We start from the raw sequence: 22081 nt of genomic DNA on the forward strand, positions 1-22081 counted from the left end.
ACGTAAAGTCTATGGTGTCTGCAGATGGTAAGATTGTAGATAATAACGAGAGCCAATAAGATCATGCTTAGAAAGACATAAGGCGATAAGGTGGATATGGATAAATATGTATTAATTATCTGCGGCAGGCTTTAATAATGTTCTAGGTTGTGACAATTGGGGCAGGGTCTAACCAGTAAGGATAATGTATGTTTGTATGTAAGTATGTGTGTGGAGTCAATTTGAAAAATGCTGTTTTTATTTTGTTGTTGAATTTTTTTTCTGCATTTACGTTGCATCACTTCCATTGGTGTTTATAACGTATTGTAATGATGTGAATTACTGGAATTACCTTTATAACAAAAAGTTAACCAGACCTTGATTTTTTCGGGTTATCCTTAATTGCAAAGGCCCATGTAAAATTCATACGCAAACCACCTAAAGTATTTGACAAACGCATTAGAGCTTCCTCTATCGAAAACCATATAAAATTTATTTAATTAAACTTTATGCAACAAAAACATTACATACGGACTCTAAACTCGGAATCTAAAGTTCCTATCTTTATCTTCTATTAAACAAATCTTCAAATAGATAGGCTATTGAAACCCGGTTAATCTACACCCAAACCCAGACCACAATTTATCAGTATCTTAAAACTTCAGCGCACTTAATTCTGTTGGTCCCAATAGGACAGCTTCACTGTTGCACCATGATAATACGGCTCGCATACCACAACATGGAATGTGGAGCAATCTCCTTTCAGCTAGGGACATTATAGTGCTGTGTGATATCCTTTCTCTTTTAGATAGCCCTATGAGAATTTGGCAGGTAGGTATCTAGAGTTTGTTTTGGTTATAAAAGGTTTTATAGTTTTTTCAATACAAATAACATAATTTAAAAATTTGTATATCTACCATAAAAAATATGTAAGGTAGTCCCTTAACAGTCCACACATTAGGTACCTACTATGGACCTAAGATCCATAAGATAAGTAAAATCGGCGGTTTGACGACTGGTCTAGTTTGTTTTTGCTGAGAAGATGAATTGGCGCAATCAAATTGGAATATCTACGTTGCATGTTAGCAACTCAATAAAAAATAACATGGCTAAAATCTAATTTACATAGAAAATCAACCACATAACACAATATTGTCTTTACGTAAACTATAGTTCAGTTCATATTCGTGTAAAACCAGGGCTTATATGGTTAATACGGTAGTCCATGCTTTTCAGGAACTTAGTTTCTTGGTGGTATTAAATACAAGAAGTGTTCTTTTAGGAAGAATAAATCGAGATATCCTTCAGAAAGTAAGAACAGATAATAAAAACTTTTTATTGCAAACATATAACCGATATTTTATTTCAGTTTATAAATAAGTAAAGTACAACTAAATAAAACTCCAGCTTAACAATGAGCATTTTTTGATAGCTTCAACAAGGTCTAATTTATTCATTCAATGGAAAATAACCTTGATCTTGTCCAAAATAACAATGTCCGTAGTACCTACTAGTTACTGTAAAAAATATACGAGTACGTTAGCCAAAAAGGTTACTATAGGTATTCGATCATTCTTTTGTTTGTTTTTTTCTAGCTACGAGTAGCGTTTTGTTTTTTTGTTAGATCCGCCTTGTGATAAAGTGTGAATTTAGGAACATCCGTAATATAAAACTGAAGCAGTTAGGTAATGCATTGAAATCTGGTTGCAATCAGAGTTTAAATAACGAAGATTTGTGTTAAGAAGCTAGCAAAAATGCAACTTAAACTGAGTATCGGATAATCACTTATTTTATAGTTCCTATTAAAATAGAATATTACGTTGATTATAAAAATAATAATGTTAAGTTTTTTAATACACTCAGTTACATATTCGCTGCAATTAATTCTTACATAACATGCAAAGTGTATGGTATTCCCCGTGCACTACAGTGGACATTTCAACACGATCTCCAATTAAGTGTATCAAAGGCCATCGCTTGTGATAGGCGATAGAAATTATTCGAATTAATTAGGTGTTAGGCTTTGAACACATCAGCCTATTTTACGGGAACTTGAGTATTGTAATTGGTTTTAAAGAAGTGCTGTGTTTAGAAACGAATAAGTTATTTTTTTCCTTCATTATTCAGTCTATAATATTCATGTATTTTCTACAATTTACACCAATTATATTGTATGAATCGTAAATATAATTCATTGAATTAAACTCATTCTGATGACCGCATTTACTCAATAAATTGCTATAATTTGCAATAAAGTAAACAATCCTTATATAGGCTTAGTCATCTCACTACGGGTAATTGCAATCGACTAAAATAAAACTTAATTCCATAATTACCGCGACTTTTTTGTCGCAATTTGTGACCGAGTCGTCCGTCCATATGCAGCCTTATGCATGTCAATACCATTATCATAGGCAATCTGTCATATCGATTCAAATTGATCGACAGATGGTAAAATATTACTAAAACAACTGTATTTTCGTCCTTATTCCTGTATTTTTAAGGTTCAAAATATATTCAAGTACTCAATTCACTGCTGTTAAAATCAATCGAATTTAAAGCTTATTTACAATGAGATAAAGTTGAAATTGACTTGGTCATCTAATTAGTAGTAATCAGACCGGCACGTGGTCAGTAGAATGAAAAGAAAACACTAATTTGCGAATTCCTTTCCATTGTTACACGTAATTAGAGAATACTTACCCACGATATTTCTTACTAATGAAGATTTGAATAAGAAATGCAGCATTGACATTATTAAATCACACGAGCTAGTAAAAAAATTGAGTCAGCTATTAAATTGTTTACCTATGATCAAAGTTATATATAGGTTATTGAAGTGAATGTTACTAGAAAGCAGTACCATTATTGCATGAATCTTTTAAACATATTATTATTAATTTCAAAGATATATTCAGATTATTGAAAGTTTTTCGGGTTCATTGCTCGCTAGTAATTGTATAGACAGAATTCGCTTATTCATAAGATATAAATTAGAAATGCGATTACTTTCTTTATAAAAGGTATTTTATTGTAGACAAAAGTTGTAGTCTCGCCTCGTTATACAGGTGAATCAAAAAATAAAATACAGGGTAGTTTTATTTAAATACTGTTACTTACTATTTATGAAACCTAAAGATCACTGTGTATCGGATAAGACACACTTTAATTTGACTGTCTGTAGCTGCGTAACAGGAACCGTTACCAGAAAGGGTAAAAAACTGAAAATTCTTAAAATACCGCGACCGAAAGCAGATGTCCTTCTTCTCTGTCACACACTATCAAGGAGAGAGAGAAACATGTCACATTCCAAAGAAAGTGGTTTCCTAATGAGTCAGTACCTATATCGGATCGAGATGACCTAGGGATGTCACAACATACTTTGTCGCCTCCCACAAGTGCTATATTTTGATTATCGTGGCTAATAAATAGGTAACAGCCGCACGGATTGAACGATCATAGGATTACCTAAGCAAAGCTTGGTGCAGTCGCCCGTTTAGTTCTCATCATCTCAGCTATGTCCTATGGTACGTCCACTGTTGAACATAAGCCTCCCCTTTAGATTTCCACAGATACCTGTTGGAGGCGACCTGCATCCAGCTTCTTCCGGCGACCTTTATAAGGTCGTCTGTCCACGTTTAGTAAGTGATGCATAATGAACTAAAAGAAGATATTCAGAAGTCAGACTAGCTGGCAATCATCATTCATCAATCATCAGTCTTATCAAAGGATTGCTCAGGTAGCTGTGTTGAGGAGGTCAACATAGGAGCAACTTCATGTGGCACGCTGGTACGCAATTGCATCCATTTAGACAAGAAGCTGACCCCAACATAGTTGGGAAAAGGCTAGACAGTTGACTTTGATTATAGTGAACTCAGTAGTAGTTTCGAAACGGCACACTTACTTGACAAGAACTTTATCCCTAATTGATCCCTAAAAGATTTCCCAGCACCTAACTTCACCCTACTTCACCCTAGCTACTCTTACCCAGCAGTTCGGGAAAGCCTACGTGCCGACAGACGCTACAAACAACCTGCGCATACGTCATTAGAAACCGGAGCCCAATGCCGCGCGTTACGTCACTACTCATAAAATTGCACTTGTCTTTGCGCAAGCCATAAGCGATAGCGGGTTAAACAAAATTGGTCTGGTTTTGGATTATGTACTTCATAGTTTTTGTAGATATCGTTATAGATAGTTCAACTCAGATTTGCGCGCGGCCCTATGTGTGCGTCGGCTTGTAAATATACAACTTTCGTTCGTGTGACAGTGACGTCGTCCGAGGATGACGTGTTCTTATCACTTTTTCTTATGGGTACAGTCGTTTACGAAAATACTCCTAATTCCTACAATAAATATTCGCGGAGAAATTATTAAGGAGTCAGATAAAGCGTTTCAAAAAATAAAACGACATTCAAAGCTTTTTATTGTTAAATATAGTTTTTCATTATTTTTTCATACGTATTTTCAAATTGACATTGACAGTATCTAAGAATTGAATACTCCTTAAGTACATATTTTCTAGTTCGGGGTACGTGGACAATAAATAAAAGTGTGGACTAAGAATGTAAAAAGAGGTATAATCTAGTATAATAATGTAAACAAAATGTGTGGGGAATTTTAAAAAGTTATATTGCTTCGCATAATGTCGACCAAAATAACAAAATAATGAAACTCATAAATGAACGTTTAAGTCAAATTGATGAAGGGATGTGGTGTAATACTTGTCGACATGTAGAAAAGAAAAAAGAAGAATACTATAGACATTTTGACATTGGAGTCAGAATTTATAATTCTCCTTGGAGAGTAGCGAATCCGAAAACTCATCATTTGATTTTTCAAATAGCGATTCATAATCATTATAAATAAATAAACATTAAATTACGTAATAACTGTTTTTCTTTAAACCCCCGTATACAACCCCTAAATAACTGTATTGTACCCGACTGTACCTCTTGTCACGCACACAAAGTTACTGTATATGTACAAGGGTTACCCACACATAAGGCCGCGCGCACAACTGAGTTGAACTTACTATAATGTATATTATTATGGATAGTGATGAATGTAAGAATAATGTACAAGAATATTACTTTGATTGGGGTCGGCATATAAGATTGCAAGATCATTAATCTTTCATATTTATTAAATTAATTTGCTGCTTGAAATCGGCAAAAACCTCCGTACCTAGGTAAATCCTAGGAATATACGTGGTTTTCAGATGATGTGCTAAATATTACAAATTATATTGTCTTCATTAAGATGTCTGAGCAGAATTTGTAGGATTCTCATGTTAACTCAATAAGTGTCTTTAATCATTTATGCAACTACATCAAATTTTGGCGTTGTCATTCCAAATAATCGTATTACATCATTAACACCATCTACTTCAAAATTACACTAATCACTACATACATAATCCAAAAAATATGCTTTATCACGATAAGCTCTTGAAGAAGTATTAACACGAAATAAAATTGACTATCAAGTTCAAAAAAAAATATTGTGCCTAACTTATGTGAATTGGCCGTAGACTTTGAGTATTGAACCAATTGGAGACGACATTGCCTTCAATCCTGCCTATGATACAAGATAGCCGAAAATTTTACAATTTTGTCTTGTGCTGTGCGTGCATACAATTTTAATTGAAAATGCATAAGGAAGCTATGACTATTAGTTCAATTATCTTGCCCTATGTGTTCGTGGAATTGTTTTTGAATTGCGGAGATTCGTGTTCGTGGTGGTTCCAGTTTGTTACCAGCTCTAAGCAATCGGCAATCAAAAGAGTAAATTAACACGTAGGTGTGAAAGACATTTGCATGGTCGAGAGCAAATTGCTACTGTATCGAATTACATCAATGTTAGACATGCTTCTGACATTGAATGTTATGTTAGTATCTATTGTTAAAACTAATACAACCTTTTTTTCAATGATAGAAAACAGATTTAAGAATTTTAATGTTAAATAATGTCGAATGCCACATGATTTTTCGAATTGCAAAAACTGGAGAATACTTGGTCAAAAGCAGTTAAAAAAAAAAACTTTGTATAATATTAGTTCACTTTTAAAAGCTTTTTTCATTACCCTTTAATAGCTCACTTTATTTCAGTCAATTATCAGCACACAACTCCATATAAACTACCGTTATTTCCAAGAAACACTATTCGTCACATGACCTATAAATAATGGTGCCTATTAACATCTCGCTCGATACGTCGTATCATAACGGTCGGTAGGGTCAGACGAAGCACATTGCCACGCGCCGGGGACAGTAATGTGCACTAAATTATACAAGTAAATTGTACTGGAATAATAGCATTTGGTATATTGTATAAAGGACTAGCAGGATAACGTTTTATTAGTTGTATGATATTCAATTGTATTTTATTCGGATGACTTTAGACTTAGGGCATTGGAATGGTCTAGAAGTGTCATATCGGGGCATCATAATTAAATGATACAAGTGATATTTGAAGAGACTAGCTACGTAAATGAAAATTATGTTAAAACAGTGCCACTAGTATTTAAAACTACAAATTATTTTTCTGAAAAAAAAAAGGAATTAACAATTATTTCTTTCACGCCTTTAAATCGTAATATTCAGTCAATTAAATTATAACAAATAGCGTCACATCAATTTTCATCACAACCCAAATATTTTCGTCACCTCACAAACCCGCTACCGCTTATCACCCAAGCCCTACCACTCTTCGTCAATGAATCACTGTACCCGGCGGTAGTACTAGTACGCTCACCGCCGCAGTTTCACTACCGCTTCGGGCCAACGCACCCGCCTGTGACGAAACAGACCATCAATACACTCGATGTGACCAATAGGGCACACTTTGTGAAAACAAGTGACGAGTTTTGTGACCAGTGACGAAAAGTAACAAGTGTTTTAGTGACGAAAAAGGTTTATTTTTTGTGCTGTGTTTATAGAAAGTTTGTGAGGAAGTTACGAAGGTAGGTTTAAGTTGCATTTGTATGGTTGTTACGTGCAATTATGCAATTGGTTCGGATTAAGTAAATAGAACGGATTCAATAAACAAAAGTTTAAGCAGGTAGTACCTTTTTTGTTTATTTGTTTTTGTTTGAGTTACGTCCGGCTACTTCCATTGTTTATAGTATAGCGTGTAGGTATTATTCATTAATTTATCCTTTTGCTAAAATGTACGATAGTCATGAAATAATTTATGTTTCCCTTGTTATTTTTACTTTGATTATTTAGAAATTACAAGGTAAGTAGTTTCTAATAAAAGTTATACCAGCGCAAAGATACTTAAATTAGACCAAAGTAACTCCATGTGATAATCCTTCAGATACCTACCTTAAACACACAGTAGAAGTATTTACTGAACCCATTATTTACTATTATTTACAAAACATACGATATTTGTTTACTATGTAGGTAATTGGAAACATAACGAAGACAAACTGTTCATGTGTTACTAATTACTTAACAGTTTGTTTTGTCAACATCGTGAGTCCAACTAATTAGGTGTTCTTTCCACAACACATGAATAATATTAAAACAAACTTAATAGAAGTAAAAAAAATAACCATTTCACACTTGATTTTGCTGTAGATTTCATACCCAGTTAAAAAGCAGATTTATTCTTTATTTTCTGGGTTATCCGTTGATGAGTTTGTTTATTTTGTTGAACGTTCAAATGTCAGGAACTACTGGACATGAAATCTATGGATACTCTTCATCTTACTTCTAACGATAGCGATACAATAAATTATTTAGGCTAATGTAAAATTACTAAAAAAAAAACGGAGAATCTTGATCTAATAAATAAGATTGTATTCTGTATCAACAGTACGAACCTATTAACACGTATGTAATATTAGATATCGCCACTTATACAGGCTCCATTGTAATACACCCTTCAAAATTGACAGACTTATTGACTAGATACCGATAAAATTATCGTTTTCATATTACATGTTACATCCTATCTCAATACCACTTAATGCAAAATATTCTGATGGCCAACATTTTAAGGATAATTTTCACACTAAAACACATACATAGATCATTTTTTGTGTAGCTCTTTCATACATAAGACATCAACATCATTTAATTTAGTATTGGTCGAAATATCCCCGTCACAAAGCCTTTTCCTTCTACTTGTGAATTACTGGTCTCAGCTGCATCCAGTTAGACTGGAAGCCGACCCAACATAGTTGAGAAAAGGATAGGCAGATAATAGTGCCGTGTAGCGACGGCTTAAGAATACATATGTCGCTACCCCTTCTTCCAGTGGGTGTCGTAGAAGTCGACTAATGGAGACAATTGCACCGAACACCAGTGCGAGAGAAGGAAAACTCGAAAAAAACCCTCTATCAACCCGTCTGGCCAGCGTGATAGCAGTAGGCTAAATACCTCCATGAGCAGCACAAAAAAGCCACGGCCCCTAGTTCCCGGCAGTCCCGCTATTCCCGGTCACGGTGGCGACCGTGGTTACGGCGGGGCAGGGGGTGCGAAGAATCTCCGGGTTACGGGAGGCCACCAAACAAAACTGACTCTGGCGACGTACAACGGCCGCACGCTACGGCTTGACTCGCATCTGGCGCAACTCGAGGTGGAACTTGGGAAGATTAGGTGGCACATATTAGGGTTATGTGAAGTTCGAAGAGAGGGAGGACACCATAACCCTCGAATCAGGTCACCTAATGTACTTCCGAGAGGGAGACCAACAATCCCAAGGTGGCGTTGGGTTTCTGGTTAATAAGTCCCTAGCTGATAACGTTGTGGAGGTGTCTAGTGTGTCGAACAGGGTAGCGTACCTTATCATAAAGCTCACCGACAGGTATAGCCTCAAGGTAGTGCAAGTGTACGCACCGACCTCGACACATTCAGACGATGAAGTGGAGGATATGTTTGATGATATATCAAGGGCCCTCCACTTCACTACAAAGACCCATTACACCGTTGTCATGGGGGACTTTAACGCTAAAGTGGGAGTACAGACTTGCGGCGAATCGGCAGTAGGATCCCATGGATTTGGAAGCAGGAATCATAGGGGGCAAATGCTCGTCAACTTCCTCGAACGCGCGGGGCTCTTTTGATGAACTCCTTTTCAAAAGCAGCCCCAAAGGAAGTGGACGTGGCAAAGCCCCGACACTATGACTAAAAATGAGATTGACTTCATCATGACGAACAAGAAGCACATATTCAGAGACGTCTCCGTGATCAATAGGTTTAATACCGGTAGCGATCACCGACTTGTCCGAGGCTCTCTGAATATCAACTTCAAGGCCGAACGTTTCCGTCTGATGAAGGCCAGGCTCCGACCAACACTGCTCCAAACCATGACAGGATCCGAAACGTTCCAGTCAAATTTGGAGAACCGATTTGCCGCCGTGGAAACCACAACAGACGTTAACCAGAACCACGAATATGTGGTTCGGATCCTCAGGGAGGAAGGTTCGAGATTCTGTAACATGCAGCGTAAGGGCAAGAAATCAAAGCTTTCGGAAGAGACATTAGGGCTTATGAAGAAACGACGTGAAAACCCGCCTGTCACTTCGTCAGCTAAGCGGGCTCTAAACCAAGAGATCAACAAGCACGTACGACGCGACCTCCGGTACTCAATACTCTTGCCATTGAAAGAGCAATTGAGCTGAATCGGGGTCAAGGGTGTTCGTACAATCTCTTGGAAGAAGCCACTTGACGAAGCTGACCACAACAAGTGGAGAAGTCGTTTCTTCGGTGCCGGCAGTCCTTTCGGAAGTGGAAAATTTCTATGGCCGGTTATACGCATCGCATGCATCTCGACCTGATCCCGGAAATGAGGATTCTAGAGCCACATTAACACGCCATTTCACCGAAGACCTGCCAGAAGTCAGCAGTGGCGAAATCGAGATCGCTCTGAGACAGCTCAAAATGGAAAAGCCCTGGCGAGGATGGCATTACAACAGAGCTTTTAAAAGCAGGAGGTAAGCCCGTACTGGGGGAGCTCCAGAAGCTTTTTAATGCCGTCCTGTTTGAAGGGAGAACTCCAGAGGCGTGGAGTAGGAGTGTTGTCGTCCTGTTCTTCAAAAGGGAGACAAAACCCAGTTGAAGAACTATCGACCCATTTCCTCCTAAGCCACGTCTATAAGCTGTTCTCAAGAGTGATCACGAACCGACTTGCGCGAAGACTCGACGAATTCCAACCACCGGAGCAGGCTGGGTTTCGAGCGGATACGGCACCATAGACCACATCCACACAGTGCGGCAGATTATACAGAAGACCGAAGAGTATAATCAGCCCCTGTGTCTAGCATTTGTGGACTATGAGAAGGCCTTTGACTCGGTTGAAATCTGGTCTGTTCTGGAGTCCCTGCAGCGTTGTCAAGTAGATTGGCGATACATCCAAGTGATGAGATGTCTCTACGAAGCCGCTACAATGTCCGTCCAAGTACAGAATCAGCAAACAAGGCCCATACCGTTGCATCGAGGAGTGAGACAAGGGATGTTATTTCCCGAAACTGTTCACTAATGCAATGGAGGATATGTTCAAGACGCTGAACTGGAAAGGACGCGGCATCAACATCAATGGCGAACACATCTCTCACTTGAGATTTGCTGACGATATCGTCATCATGGCGGAAACGCTGCAGGACCTACAACAGATGCTTAACGACCTGGCTGAATCTTCTACGCATCGGCCTACGGATGAACTTGGACAAAACCAAGGTCATGTTCAATGAACATGTTCTACCGGAACCGATTGCGATACACGGCGCCGTTCTCGAAGTTGTTCGGAAATATGTATACCTCGGGCAGACATTGCAGTTAGGTAGAAACAACTTTGAGGACGAGGTGAATAGGAGAATTCAGTTGGGTTGGGCTGCATTTGGGAAGCTACGTCGAGTCCTAACATCGTCGATTCCACAGTGCCTAAAGACAAAAGTCTTCAATCAGTGCGTCCTACCTGTCATGACTTACGGAGCCGAAACGTGGACACTGACGGTACGGCTGGTCCACAAGTTTAAAGTCGCTCAGCGGGCTATGGAAAGAGCTATGCTCGGCGTTTCTCTGAGGGATCGCATCAGAAATGAGGTAATCCGTCAGAGAACCAAGGTCATCGACATAGCCTACCGAATCAGCAAGCTGAAGTGGCAGTGGGCTGGCCATATTAGCCGAAGAACCGATAACCGTTGGGGTAAACGAGTTCTAGAGTGGAGACCGCGCCTCGGCAAACGTAGTGTAGGACGTCCTCAGGCACGGTGGAGTGATGACTTGCGCAAGACGGCTGGCAGGAGCTGGATGCGAGAAGCCGAAAATCGATCTCAGTGGCGTGCACTTGGAGAGGCCTATGTCCAGCAGTGGACTGCGATAGGCTGATGATGAGATAATAGTGGTTATGATGAAAAGAAGAATATAATTAAATAGTTAACACATACAATTAATATTACCATAACAATTAATTATATAATTTTTAAATGTTTTTTATTTTTATATTTAATATTTAACATAAATAAATGACAAAAATTATATAAAAGCTTAGGTAGTAAGTATAGTAATGGGAATAGTTTTAGAATATTGAATCTTAAGTTAAAGTTTGTACACTATGAATGCCAATCCATTCACGTGTCTTTTGTCAGATATTTCTCAGAAACCGCTGAACAAGTTATTACGGTTCTCTATTGTTGTATTGTTTGAGGTTAAGATGACATTGACTTTTTAGTTTCTTGAGAAGTATTATTGCATGAAGCATTGAAAATTATGATTAATATCTTTTAAACAATGAACATATTAATATCATTTTTCTTGAAGTTAATAAATAAGTAAATAAATCCAAGTCTTTTAAAATGAACGAATGTTTTTATTCAGTAAAGAATTTTGTCATGACTACAAACAGTGAATAATAGTAACTTAATAATATATACATTATCATTTAGGTCAATTTTCCTGTAAAGTTATATCCCTAGGCATTCCCGAACACTAACTGGTTGGAACTTAAAACAGCGTAAATAAATGTACCTATTTACCATTTCACATGTGGGAATTTCATTCATTTTCCTACAAAATGTTACATTTGTACACTTGCCTTTTCATCTAGTAACAAACACATATTCACTACATATTCAATCCTTTCTTTGAAAAAACTTTGCTGTTTCAAACTTTGATGATAGTATACATTTCTTTATTTAATTGAATTTATTCTCTGATTTTTATTAATCAATTTTATATGTTATTAATTTTTAAGTGTGTTTGCGCAAACACTTTAATGGTTTGTCTTTGTTCTCGTTTTTTCTTCAGTTTTATTTGTCATGCCTACAATTTCTATAAAGGCAGGACCTACAATAGTAAAATTGTACTATCGACACAGCTATTATCGAATTGTTTAGTGAGTCTGTCACACAATGATCGGAAACTATGTAACACATCCGCGTGACCATGGCTATTGTATGCTGGTAATGTCAGGGTGTTTCGCTATTATTGTCATAGCTGTTTATCATTATAGGAGATTAAATTAGAGGAGGTATGATACCACATGTTTGAAGTATGACTGTGTAAAATAAGTGAGAATAACCCAAAGGTTAAGGGTACACATCTTGGTCAATAGGTTGTGGGTTCGATCACCAACCTACTCCAAATTGCTAGAAGCTGGAATGAACAAGCCTGCCATTATGGAATTCTATTAGCTAAAAAACTTATTCAACTTCAGCGTGTCAATCGCAACTGCATGGCCAAAAGGGCTCTTTTTTACAAGCATCAACACAAAATCACGCAGAATTCAAAAGATAGCCTTCTAGCCATAGTAAGGCACTTTTCTTGTGTTATAGTCAAATTACCGAGATGATTTAAGATGTTACACTACCCTGTTAATCTTCAATCAATCAAATATATTTTCGCCCTCATTAAGAACTGTTGGTAAACAAACCATAGGTACCTACTTACTACAAATTACGTAAGAAAACATAACAGTCATTATAATAATTATTCTTTTTCTACCAGATTCCTTTACGATAAGTATTTAACTGTATAGGTATGGAAAACATGAAATGATGCCGCACCGGCCGGCGTTAACGTAATTATATAAATGTTAATTACGTTCAGACCACCGCCAAGTTACTCATACATTAGTACTTATTGTAATTAAAACATGCATGCGTGTAATGTTTAATGATGGTCCTACTTAAGAAAATGAAATATGTAGGTGGATTGAAGGCTTAGTAATACGAGGGTTTCTAAAAACAGAAAAGTCTAATGTGATGATGCTAGCTTTCGCCGGTGTCTTCACTCGAATCCCGTGGGAAGTAATCTGCGTATCTGGACAAAAAGTAGACTTTAGCTGTTTTCGATGAATGGATAGCCCATTATAGCCCTAAGCCTAAAAATATTATTTTTCGAATCAGTAGTTTTTGAGATTAAAATGTTCAAAAGACATAGGTACCTATTTACTTTATAACATAGTGGGTATCTGTATGTAAAATATCTGCTGCTAAGGGATCAATAAATCAGACATAATTATTTGATGACGATCTAAAATTCATAGGATAGCGACAACTTCGGAACAAGCAAATGGCATGTTTGGGTTTATCCAACATATAATTATATTCAGTGCCATATTATTATTTCAAGAAGACAAAAAGTCTACAGTCATTAAACTTAGTTTTTTTGTATCTACCAAAATTATACTGAACTCTAGAATCAATAGAACAAGTCATAAGTAGAAAGATATACATTATAAGATTTGTATCTATTTTTGCCCAACGGGTTTCCCCCAGCGTTAGGGAACAATAGGATTTTGGTACCTCCGAGAATTTTGGGACGTGACCAAAATGTTTTTTCAATGCTATGTCCCACTTTGTTGTCATAAGTGGTCGTTTTTATGGAATATTGTGTGAATGATGTTGGGTAATACCATAGTAACGGTTGAATACTATGACTAATATAAGATGGGAACTTCTCGGTACTAGGTACTAGTTGGCTAGCTTTATTTTCTTTTAACATTTTAGATATTATGTTTTTTTCTTGCTTTCTCGGTCTCAGCAGGTTAAATGTAGATACCTACCTGCGTATCAAAAGTACCTATATTGTTTTACAGTAATATTTTTTTCCTAAAATGCTGATCAACTAATCTCACTTTACTCTTCAAGACCATCTGATTCATAACAAAAATAATCAAAATATATTTCACGTAATGCGGATATTTAGCACCTGTATCAAAGATTTACACATTTATCATCACACTATATCGATACCGGATACAATGATAAAACAAAATCGCGCTATCTCTCGATTAATCACAAGCAGATGACGAATCGATACATCATTATGTGATCGAGAGAGACATATTTCATAACCTTCCTGTTATATTTCTTTCTCTTTGGCTTATGATGGTTTAGTGTCTTAATTTCTCTTCATCTTGTTAAAATAAAGTTTTGTAATACCTACCTCTATAATACCTCTATAATAGCAACAGTCCCGGCTGTCATTTTAATATCCTTACGTGTAGTCAGAAACCAGAATTTATACCATAAAGACCTGGTTGTCAGACCAGTCGTTATGGGGTTACTCAGGTAACTGGGTTGAGGAGTTTAATAGAGGTATTCGCTCCATTTAAAAAAAAAAAAAAAACATCAGTACTCAGCTACATCTGGTGAGACTGGAAGCCAATCTCAACATAGTTGGGAAAAGCCTGACCAGACTTAACTGACATAACTTCTTCAGCCCTTTACGTAAAAAAATCGTAATATTTCTTTGGGATTTCCTCCCCACTTCCGTGGATGTTGATGACGTACCTACGTAGTACTGGTATAAGGAACCAGTGCGTCTGTATGTCTGTGAGTAATCTCTGTTCAAGGTCGGTCACTGACATTTGTCCGAGAGGAAGTGCCGTGAAAGGCTGGTTGTACGCTTCAGACATTTTTTTGGAGAGAAAGAATTTGCAAAATAAACATACACAACTTATATACATTACTAAATTACAAATAAAGTTTTCTTTCACCTTACGAAAAAATTGCTCAAAAAAGACATGTGGCATATAAGCCTTACAAACACATAGGTAATTTACTCTGAAACATTTTCTATACGTAGCAGGAGCTACAGATAGTCCATTTAAAAAATTATGTAAAAAACAACATGTTATATGTTTGTAAAAATTACTTAGAATACCTAATTAGTTTTTCACGAAATGTACAAACAGCCAAACAGCCAAACAGCCTAAACCCAACATCTTACAAGTGACGCATACAATTTCTCGAACTGCCACGCGCATATCACCTTAGGCCGTCGACACACGTAACGACAATCGCACAACAGTTAATGATAGTCCGCGACTTTTTGTGACGTGATTACAACGTGCATTATTTCGAAGTACGAGTAAAAACTTAAGTGGACGAAATGTATGTAATTTTAATTTGATTGCAGTTGATTGATGAAATGAGCCAATTTACTGCGAATTTATTTTAGTGTGGTATTTATGTAGTATTTTTTTGGGACTTATTATGAGCTGTTGAATTGATATTAATGTAGGTACTTATGTATATGATTTTATGTTACTCATGGTTGTTGATATAATTTAATATTAGGAGGTATTTATCTAACACGTTCAGCCATGATTTCAATCGATTAAAATACACATTTTGAGTCTGAAATCCCCGTTGTCTGAAAATCAGCCTTTATAAGCTTTCAACGCAGCTTATAACGGCTGAAACTATTAAAATAAAGCATAATTAATCTAAAAATTTTCGCTGGAAAACGCTCTCAACAAATGAAAACCGCGTAAAAATCTGTTTATCCTTTCTAGAGCTACACAGAAATAGACACACATAGCGATGAAACTTGTAACACCATTCTTTCTGCGAGGAGGACAAAAAAATCGTACTTTGTTTAATATAACAAAATCTATTACTCCAATGCTGCCCATCCATCATCCTACTTACCATACTAAAGAATTAACTTACTCTAGCCAACAACCCAGTTAACTGTTATCATGTTTACTAAGAATCAAACCTATTTCTATAAATAGCGGCTCGGGAAAGTAGTCAGTTAGCTAACTGGTACATTTTGTTCCGTTGTGCTCGCTTTCCCCGGTAAGCTACAACTTGGAGATTGATCATGATTGTATAGAAGTCAAGATATTTTAATAATGTTTCTAAAAATAAATGAGGACCAACCGTATTGGAGTGAAGATAATCAGAGTTAATATTTTAAATGATTATTTATACTCGTATAAGTTTACATGATAAAGTTACGGAACTGATAAAGATTTAATTGGAACGGAGACAATAAAGACTGAATTGCATAATTGATTTTACATTTAGGATACGAAGGAAAAAGTAAATAAATCAAGATAGATAGAAGATAGAGATTTTTTGGAGTTTGGTTAATGAAAAAGAGAAAATTTAATCAATCGATTAACAAAAGTACTGAGCCATAACATGTCCTGGCGTGACACAGTGGCATCGTATAAAAATAATAAGGAGGCCTAATGAATCATTCCTAAGAAATTAACAACTGCTACTTGAAGTGACAATTCTTGGCAACATTTCCGAAGGACTCCGAGCTTCGGTCACTAACTTTAAATAAATCTGAATCATCTTAAAAACATGTTTGTTTGTCTTTCCCTTCAAACGGTTTACCTGCAGTTATTATTGCAGATTTGTATGACGTTGAACATGGGATGATGACGTAGAGTAGGTAAACTTCAGTGAGGAAAAGTTGCGGAAGGAAAACTGGACTGTAATGCTGACGGAATTCATTGTTATTATAATGCTTTTTCTTACCAGATGGGAGCTTAAGAAAGCGTTGATTTCGCTGTGAGTGAAGTGGCAATGTTTCACTACCAAATACCTACCCACCTACATATTTGCTCCTTCTGGAGCCCTTTATGTTTTAGGGCTGTATTCCTTTTTTTTTGTAATCCCGTAGTCTAAAAAGTTGGTAGTAGTTTAGTCACGAAAGAGAAGGCTGCTGAGAAATAATTAATAAAATTCGCTCCGTTTTTGGTATCAAAACAAAGGATCTAAAAATGGTGACGCTAAGGTCACTGACCATATCGTCTCACAGTTTGTTTGTTTAAATAAACTTGATGAAGTATGTTTATGGAACCGGAACTGTTATTATAATAACTTTGGGATTTCCGTTTTTTACTTTAAATGGATATTTTATATTTACTCTGCCAATTATGTATCATCATTATCCTAGCCGTTTACACCATCCGCCGTGGGTTACCAGTGTCTAACAATACGTGACAGAATATGAAGAAAATAAATTGCTTAGAAAGATCCAATAGATACGTAAATGCTAACTGTTGATATTTCAATTAGTTAAATGATTTACCAAATAATGTAACATTCATGAGTTAATCTAGGATGAAAACCCTTTCTCAGGAAGGCTGGATAGCATGTTCAATACACACATAAAATGACGTTACCCTAATTCTAGCTAGTTTGCTAGAGATAAGCGCACTCAGCTGTATCCTTGCCTATTGTATTATAACGATATCTTATTTACTTGCCGCTTTATAGGATTATCTAATACCGATAAACATTCGCAAAGTATTACCCGACTTAGAAATAAGGTTATGCTATCTTTCTTAGAGATTAATAACGTTTGAAGACTTTGTGGCTATGTATTTATATTACAAAGAGTTTGTGGCTATGTAACAAACAAACAGTTTGATCGATCAATGCTTGCCGTGGTCAAACCGTGGATGGGTGAAAGCATCTTGGGTCCTCCGTGTTTCAAACTGTCACTTGAACATCTTCGACAGTTGTCAGGACCTAGAAAAGTTACTAAAATGATTTGAAAGTTTTAACATTAAAACTTGCATTATGCTTTGACTGAATACCATACTGAATTATTATTTCAGTGACTTAGGTGTTGCTATTTGTTTTTGCAGTCAAGATTCTTAAATGAATTTCTATTTGAAAATCCAGTCCCATCTATCATCATTATCTCGTGCTAATCTGTGCAGTAGATAGTGCTAATATATTTAGCTCGCTATCAGTATACTATCGCATCAGTCTTGAGTGTCAGCTCAGTGATAGCAAGATGTTTGTGTAAGGATGCTTATCATGTTCATACTTGATTTTGTTCAGGAGTTTAGCAGAACAACGGTATTCAAACAAAATGTAAAATTTTGACCTTTAATTGAAACACTACACTATACTACACGATGTTTTTAGAGGTACCGCAAATGAATGGCTTTATCACAAAAAAGTTAGGCAAACGTTTGGAACTGTTTGAGAAAATGGTGATTTCAAACATGCATGAAAGGTCTGTTTTCTTTTCTGTATTAACGCTGTTAAAGTCTAAAACCACAGTTTCGATAATTCTGTATTCCAAACTACACAATTACTTAGAACTAGAGTACTTTGCCTAAACCCAAACCCCTACTCGCCAAATGTTACTAGGCCAGAGCCCCAGTCAATTGTTTTGCAAGAAAAAATACAACTGACCCTATTTTTTTGCTCAACAATGTATAAAGGTATGTCTTGACACTTTGATCTCATCGTGAGAGTACCGCTTACCGCACAATGACTGGATTATCTTAGCAATGTGTGTCACGGATTGAGTACACAATGTATTGTTATAATGAGATAAACTACATTTTATTATGTGTTAGTGGGACTCTTTCAATAAAATCCCAATATAAATGCGAAAAGAACTACAACTTCATAGCAGAACCGATTTGACCGAAATGGTAGTCAGACAGTCTAGTGTCTAAGAAAGGAGATAGAATACTTTTTATCCGGGTGCGGGAAGTAGTTCCCTTGGGATTCGAGGGACAGCTAGTTTTTTATTTATAAGTATATAACTTTAATATCATATGTATGTATGAAAATAATTTAGCAAAGCAATATTGTGGGTGTTTGTGGAGTGTTTACCTCAGTGGCTATTCTGATAAGATAATAAAACATCGTAATAAACCTTTTTCAATTCATTGTTAGTTACCAGTTATCAGGGTATTGCTAATTATTATTAGGAGGATATTCTTATATAGGCTTAACAAACAAACAATTCTTTCTTTCTCCTGCCCTGTTCCCAAATTTTACTTGGGGTCGGCGTAATATGTCATTTTCTTCCATTTTCCCCTGTCACTCGTCATACTGACACTCACTCCCGTCCTATTCATATCATATTTCAGGCAATCCATCCTGAATTATCATGAAAATATACCTGGACTTATTTTTTCTACTAGGTATGCCGCCTGCGGTTCAACTCCCTGGTTGGTTAAAGTAGCAATTTCTACCAGTTTTTTTTTTCTGTCAGATCTTACAACATTTCCTAAAACCCATCATCATCATCTTCCCACTGAGAGTGATAGGAAAATAAGTGGTCAGGTGCTTAGCTCAGCTCCATACCTGTAATTCTCGATCACCGTTCCACCAATTCCCTTAGGGTCTCCGACTCTCCGACCTTCAGAACTATGTCACTCAGAGGCCTCATTACAATACAATGGCATTATTACAGCGAGATATTCATAACGATCTGTTTCGTCTTGTTACATGTTAATATGGTGAGCAACTACATACATAATGTCAATGTGGAACTGTTTGGAGCATTGTGGGTGGGATACAATGCCCGGTTCCGGTAACGTAGTTCCGGATATTACTTCCTACTTATAATGTGAAGATTAGTTTTCTAGTCTTCTGCGAGTTCATCCGCATATTGAGGGAGTTTCGTGTCGTACCCGGGTAAAAAGTGTATTTAATCTCATCATCTAATCAGCTAAACCATTTTTGCGGGAAAGAGTAAGAAAACACAACTGTATTATAAGGATGTTATTATTATTACTAGCCTATAATGTCCCACTGCTGGGCAAAGGCCTCCCCATCCCGCTTCCACACTTCTCGATCTTTCGATCGAGTCCACCAGTCTCGACAGTAGGCGTCCAGTTCGTCACGCCATCTCTTCCGGGGTCTACCCCGCCTGCGGTGTCCATCCTGGGGCGTCCACTGGGTGACAATAGTGGCCCATCTTTCCGGATGCATACGGCTGACGTGTCCGGCCCAGTTCCATTTCAGTGTTGCCGCCTTTCGGCCCACATCAGCGACTCCAGTTGTGGAGCGTATAACGGTATTCCGGATGCGATCCGTCCGTTTAATGCCTAAAAGGCTACGCTCTATTGCTCTCTGGCAAACCTTGAGTTTGGACTTCTGACACTCCGTGAGAGACCAAGTTTGTGCACCGTAGGTTAGGACGGGCAAGATACACATGTCGACTAATTTTCGCTTGAGTGAAAGGGGAAGGATGTAAAGTATGTTATTAGAACCACAAAAGATAAGGCATATATTGGAAACAATTCTATTACTAGGGCTCCCTAGATGTACCTACATAACTACAGTAGGTAACTAGCCAAATTGACAAATGTAAGCAGAACAATCAATGCTTACTTCACATTTTAACTAAAATATCCCATAAAAAATCTGTCAGTACGCACAATACAGGAACATACAAAGAAATACTCGAAGACAATCGCGGACATTTCTCTTAGTTTCGTAATAATTTCTTTGTTTCTCTGAATGCATTCTCCGCTAGATATCTGTTACTCGACTGCGGAATGTTTTAATAGGCGCTGTGTCTTTGTTTCTTGTATTCGGTTTACAAGTGAAATAAGTATGTATCTCATTTTGATTGTGTCATTAGATGAAAGATTGTTAAGCGATCATCCATATAGACAGTGAATTCCGGGGTGTTGTAGATACTAGGAACATAAATTCCATACAGAGTTTTTTTTGAAATGTGTTTTGTGTTTTGGTAGTTTGGTTCTTTTAATCACGTCAAGATTCAAACCCGTTAGATGAGCAGTAACAAGGCACCCTGCTAATAATGACATCATGACAAAATAATTTTAGGTCAAAAAAATTTACCTGAGAATTAAATTGATGTTATTGAGATCATCGATTTTCTGAGTAATCGATGGTGACACCAACACTGCCTTAATTATATTTTTGGTTATGACTTTATCTTGAACAGTTGCATTTTTTTCTCTAGTAGAGCCAGGCCTTGTCTAATTTCGTGTTGAGTTACTTTTGTAGTAATCATTTTAATCATAACAAACAAATGTAACTTTTATTTTATCTTTAAAATAAATAATACCACTGTTATTGCGGAACTTAGATTATCAAAAACAATAATATCGATTATTGTCATCACATCTATCTCAACCTGGACCATCTACCTAGTAACTTTTATAACCACCCCTTTTATTATAAGTATTTAATTGCAAATAAATCCTTTGACTCATGGTCTTTATCATTATCATTTAATTCTTACTTGTCTTCTGTTTCAGGAATGCAGTATCGTAGGAGTCTAGCACCTCAGCTTCCATGATCGACAGCAGCCTCATCACGACTTGCAGACACTATGTGAACACAACATGTTGCTCAAGCTGTGCAAATCATGCCAGTAGTAAGTACTATTATATTATCTTCGCGTAGAACTTTATTATTGTAGTGATGGCCAGCTAGACTCATTTGTGTTTTGAGTTATTCGTCACCCCTCTTCAAAGTAAGATCGATAAATAATCAAAACTTTATTGAAGGGATTCACAACTAGACTTACTTGCTTGTCGACTTCTTCAAAGGTAAAGTAAGTGTCAAAATCAATGGGATATCAGGATGTTAGAAAGTTTTACGCAAGTAAGCCCGGAGTCTGGAAGTTGGCAGTGTTCTGCCCCCGTGCCTGGGAGGGAATATAATAAAATGGCGTCCACGAATGTCAAAGAAGCCAAAAGTCAATTTCAGGATTGAGACGCTCGCGCTCACTGGATGGGAAGAAAAAAAGAGTTCAATAATAAGTCAGGTTCAAATCAATCAGGTTTATTGCATAATCAGAAACATCGTCGTCAATATATTTTCATGCCAGTATAAATAATGATTTAAGTTATAAGTGTTCAACGGAGTTTACCTTGGTAGCTGCAATTATGTTGTCAGGTACAATTAGTGCATCGTCTATGATTAACTTTTCATTAGCTTTTATATACCTAAGTGAAAACAATTTTATTGTTTAGTACAAGGATTCTATTAATAGGCATTACAAATTGTTGCTTCTGTTTTTTATCTAATTACGACACGACAGCCTTACGAAAATTTTTTATATAATTTCCATCATCTTTTTTTTATTATCAGCTAGATACGTTGTACCTC

At 36.7% G+C, this 22081-nt stretch overlaps 1 protein-coding gene across 2 annotated transcripts in view; it reads left to right on the forward strand.

Annotated features, from left to right (window-relative positions):
• Positions 1-22081, forward strand: part of LOC110383549 (uncharacterized) — a 36257-nt gene that overhangs the window by 5116 nt on the left and 9060 nt on the right. The window contains exons 1-2 of one of the 2 annotated variants that reach the window (XM_064041227.1): positions 6728-6943; positions 21226-21344. In XM_064041227.1, coding sequence (XP_063897297.1) covers positions 21313-21344 — 32 coding nt within the window. In that variant the 5' untranslated portion in view covers positions 6728-6943; positions 21226-21312. Of the gene's footprint in view, positions 1-6727; positions 6944-21225; positions 21345-22081 lie in introns of those variants that run through there. The other variant, XM_064041228.1, reaches the window with a different exon arrangement.

The sequence above is a fragment of the Helicoverpa armigera genome, chromosome 24 (assembly GCF_030705265.1).
Source record: "Helicoverpa armigera isolate CAAS_96S chromosome 24, ASM3070526v1, whole genome shotgun sequence".
NCBI classification, from domain to species: Eukaryota; Metazoa; Arthropoda; class Insecta; order Lepidoptera; family Noctuidae; genus Helicoverpa; species Helicoverpa armigera.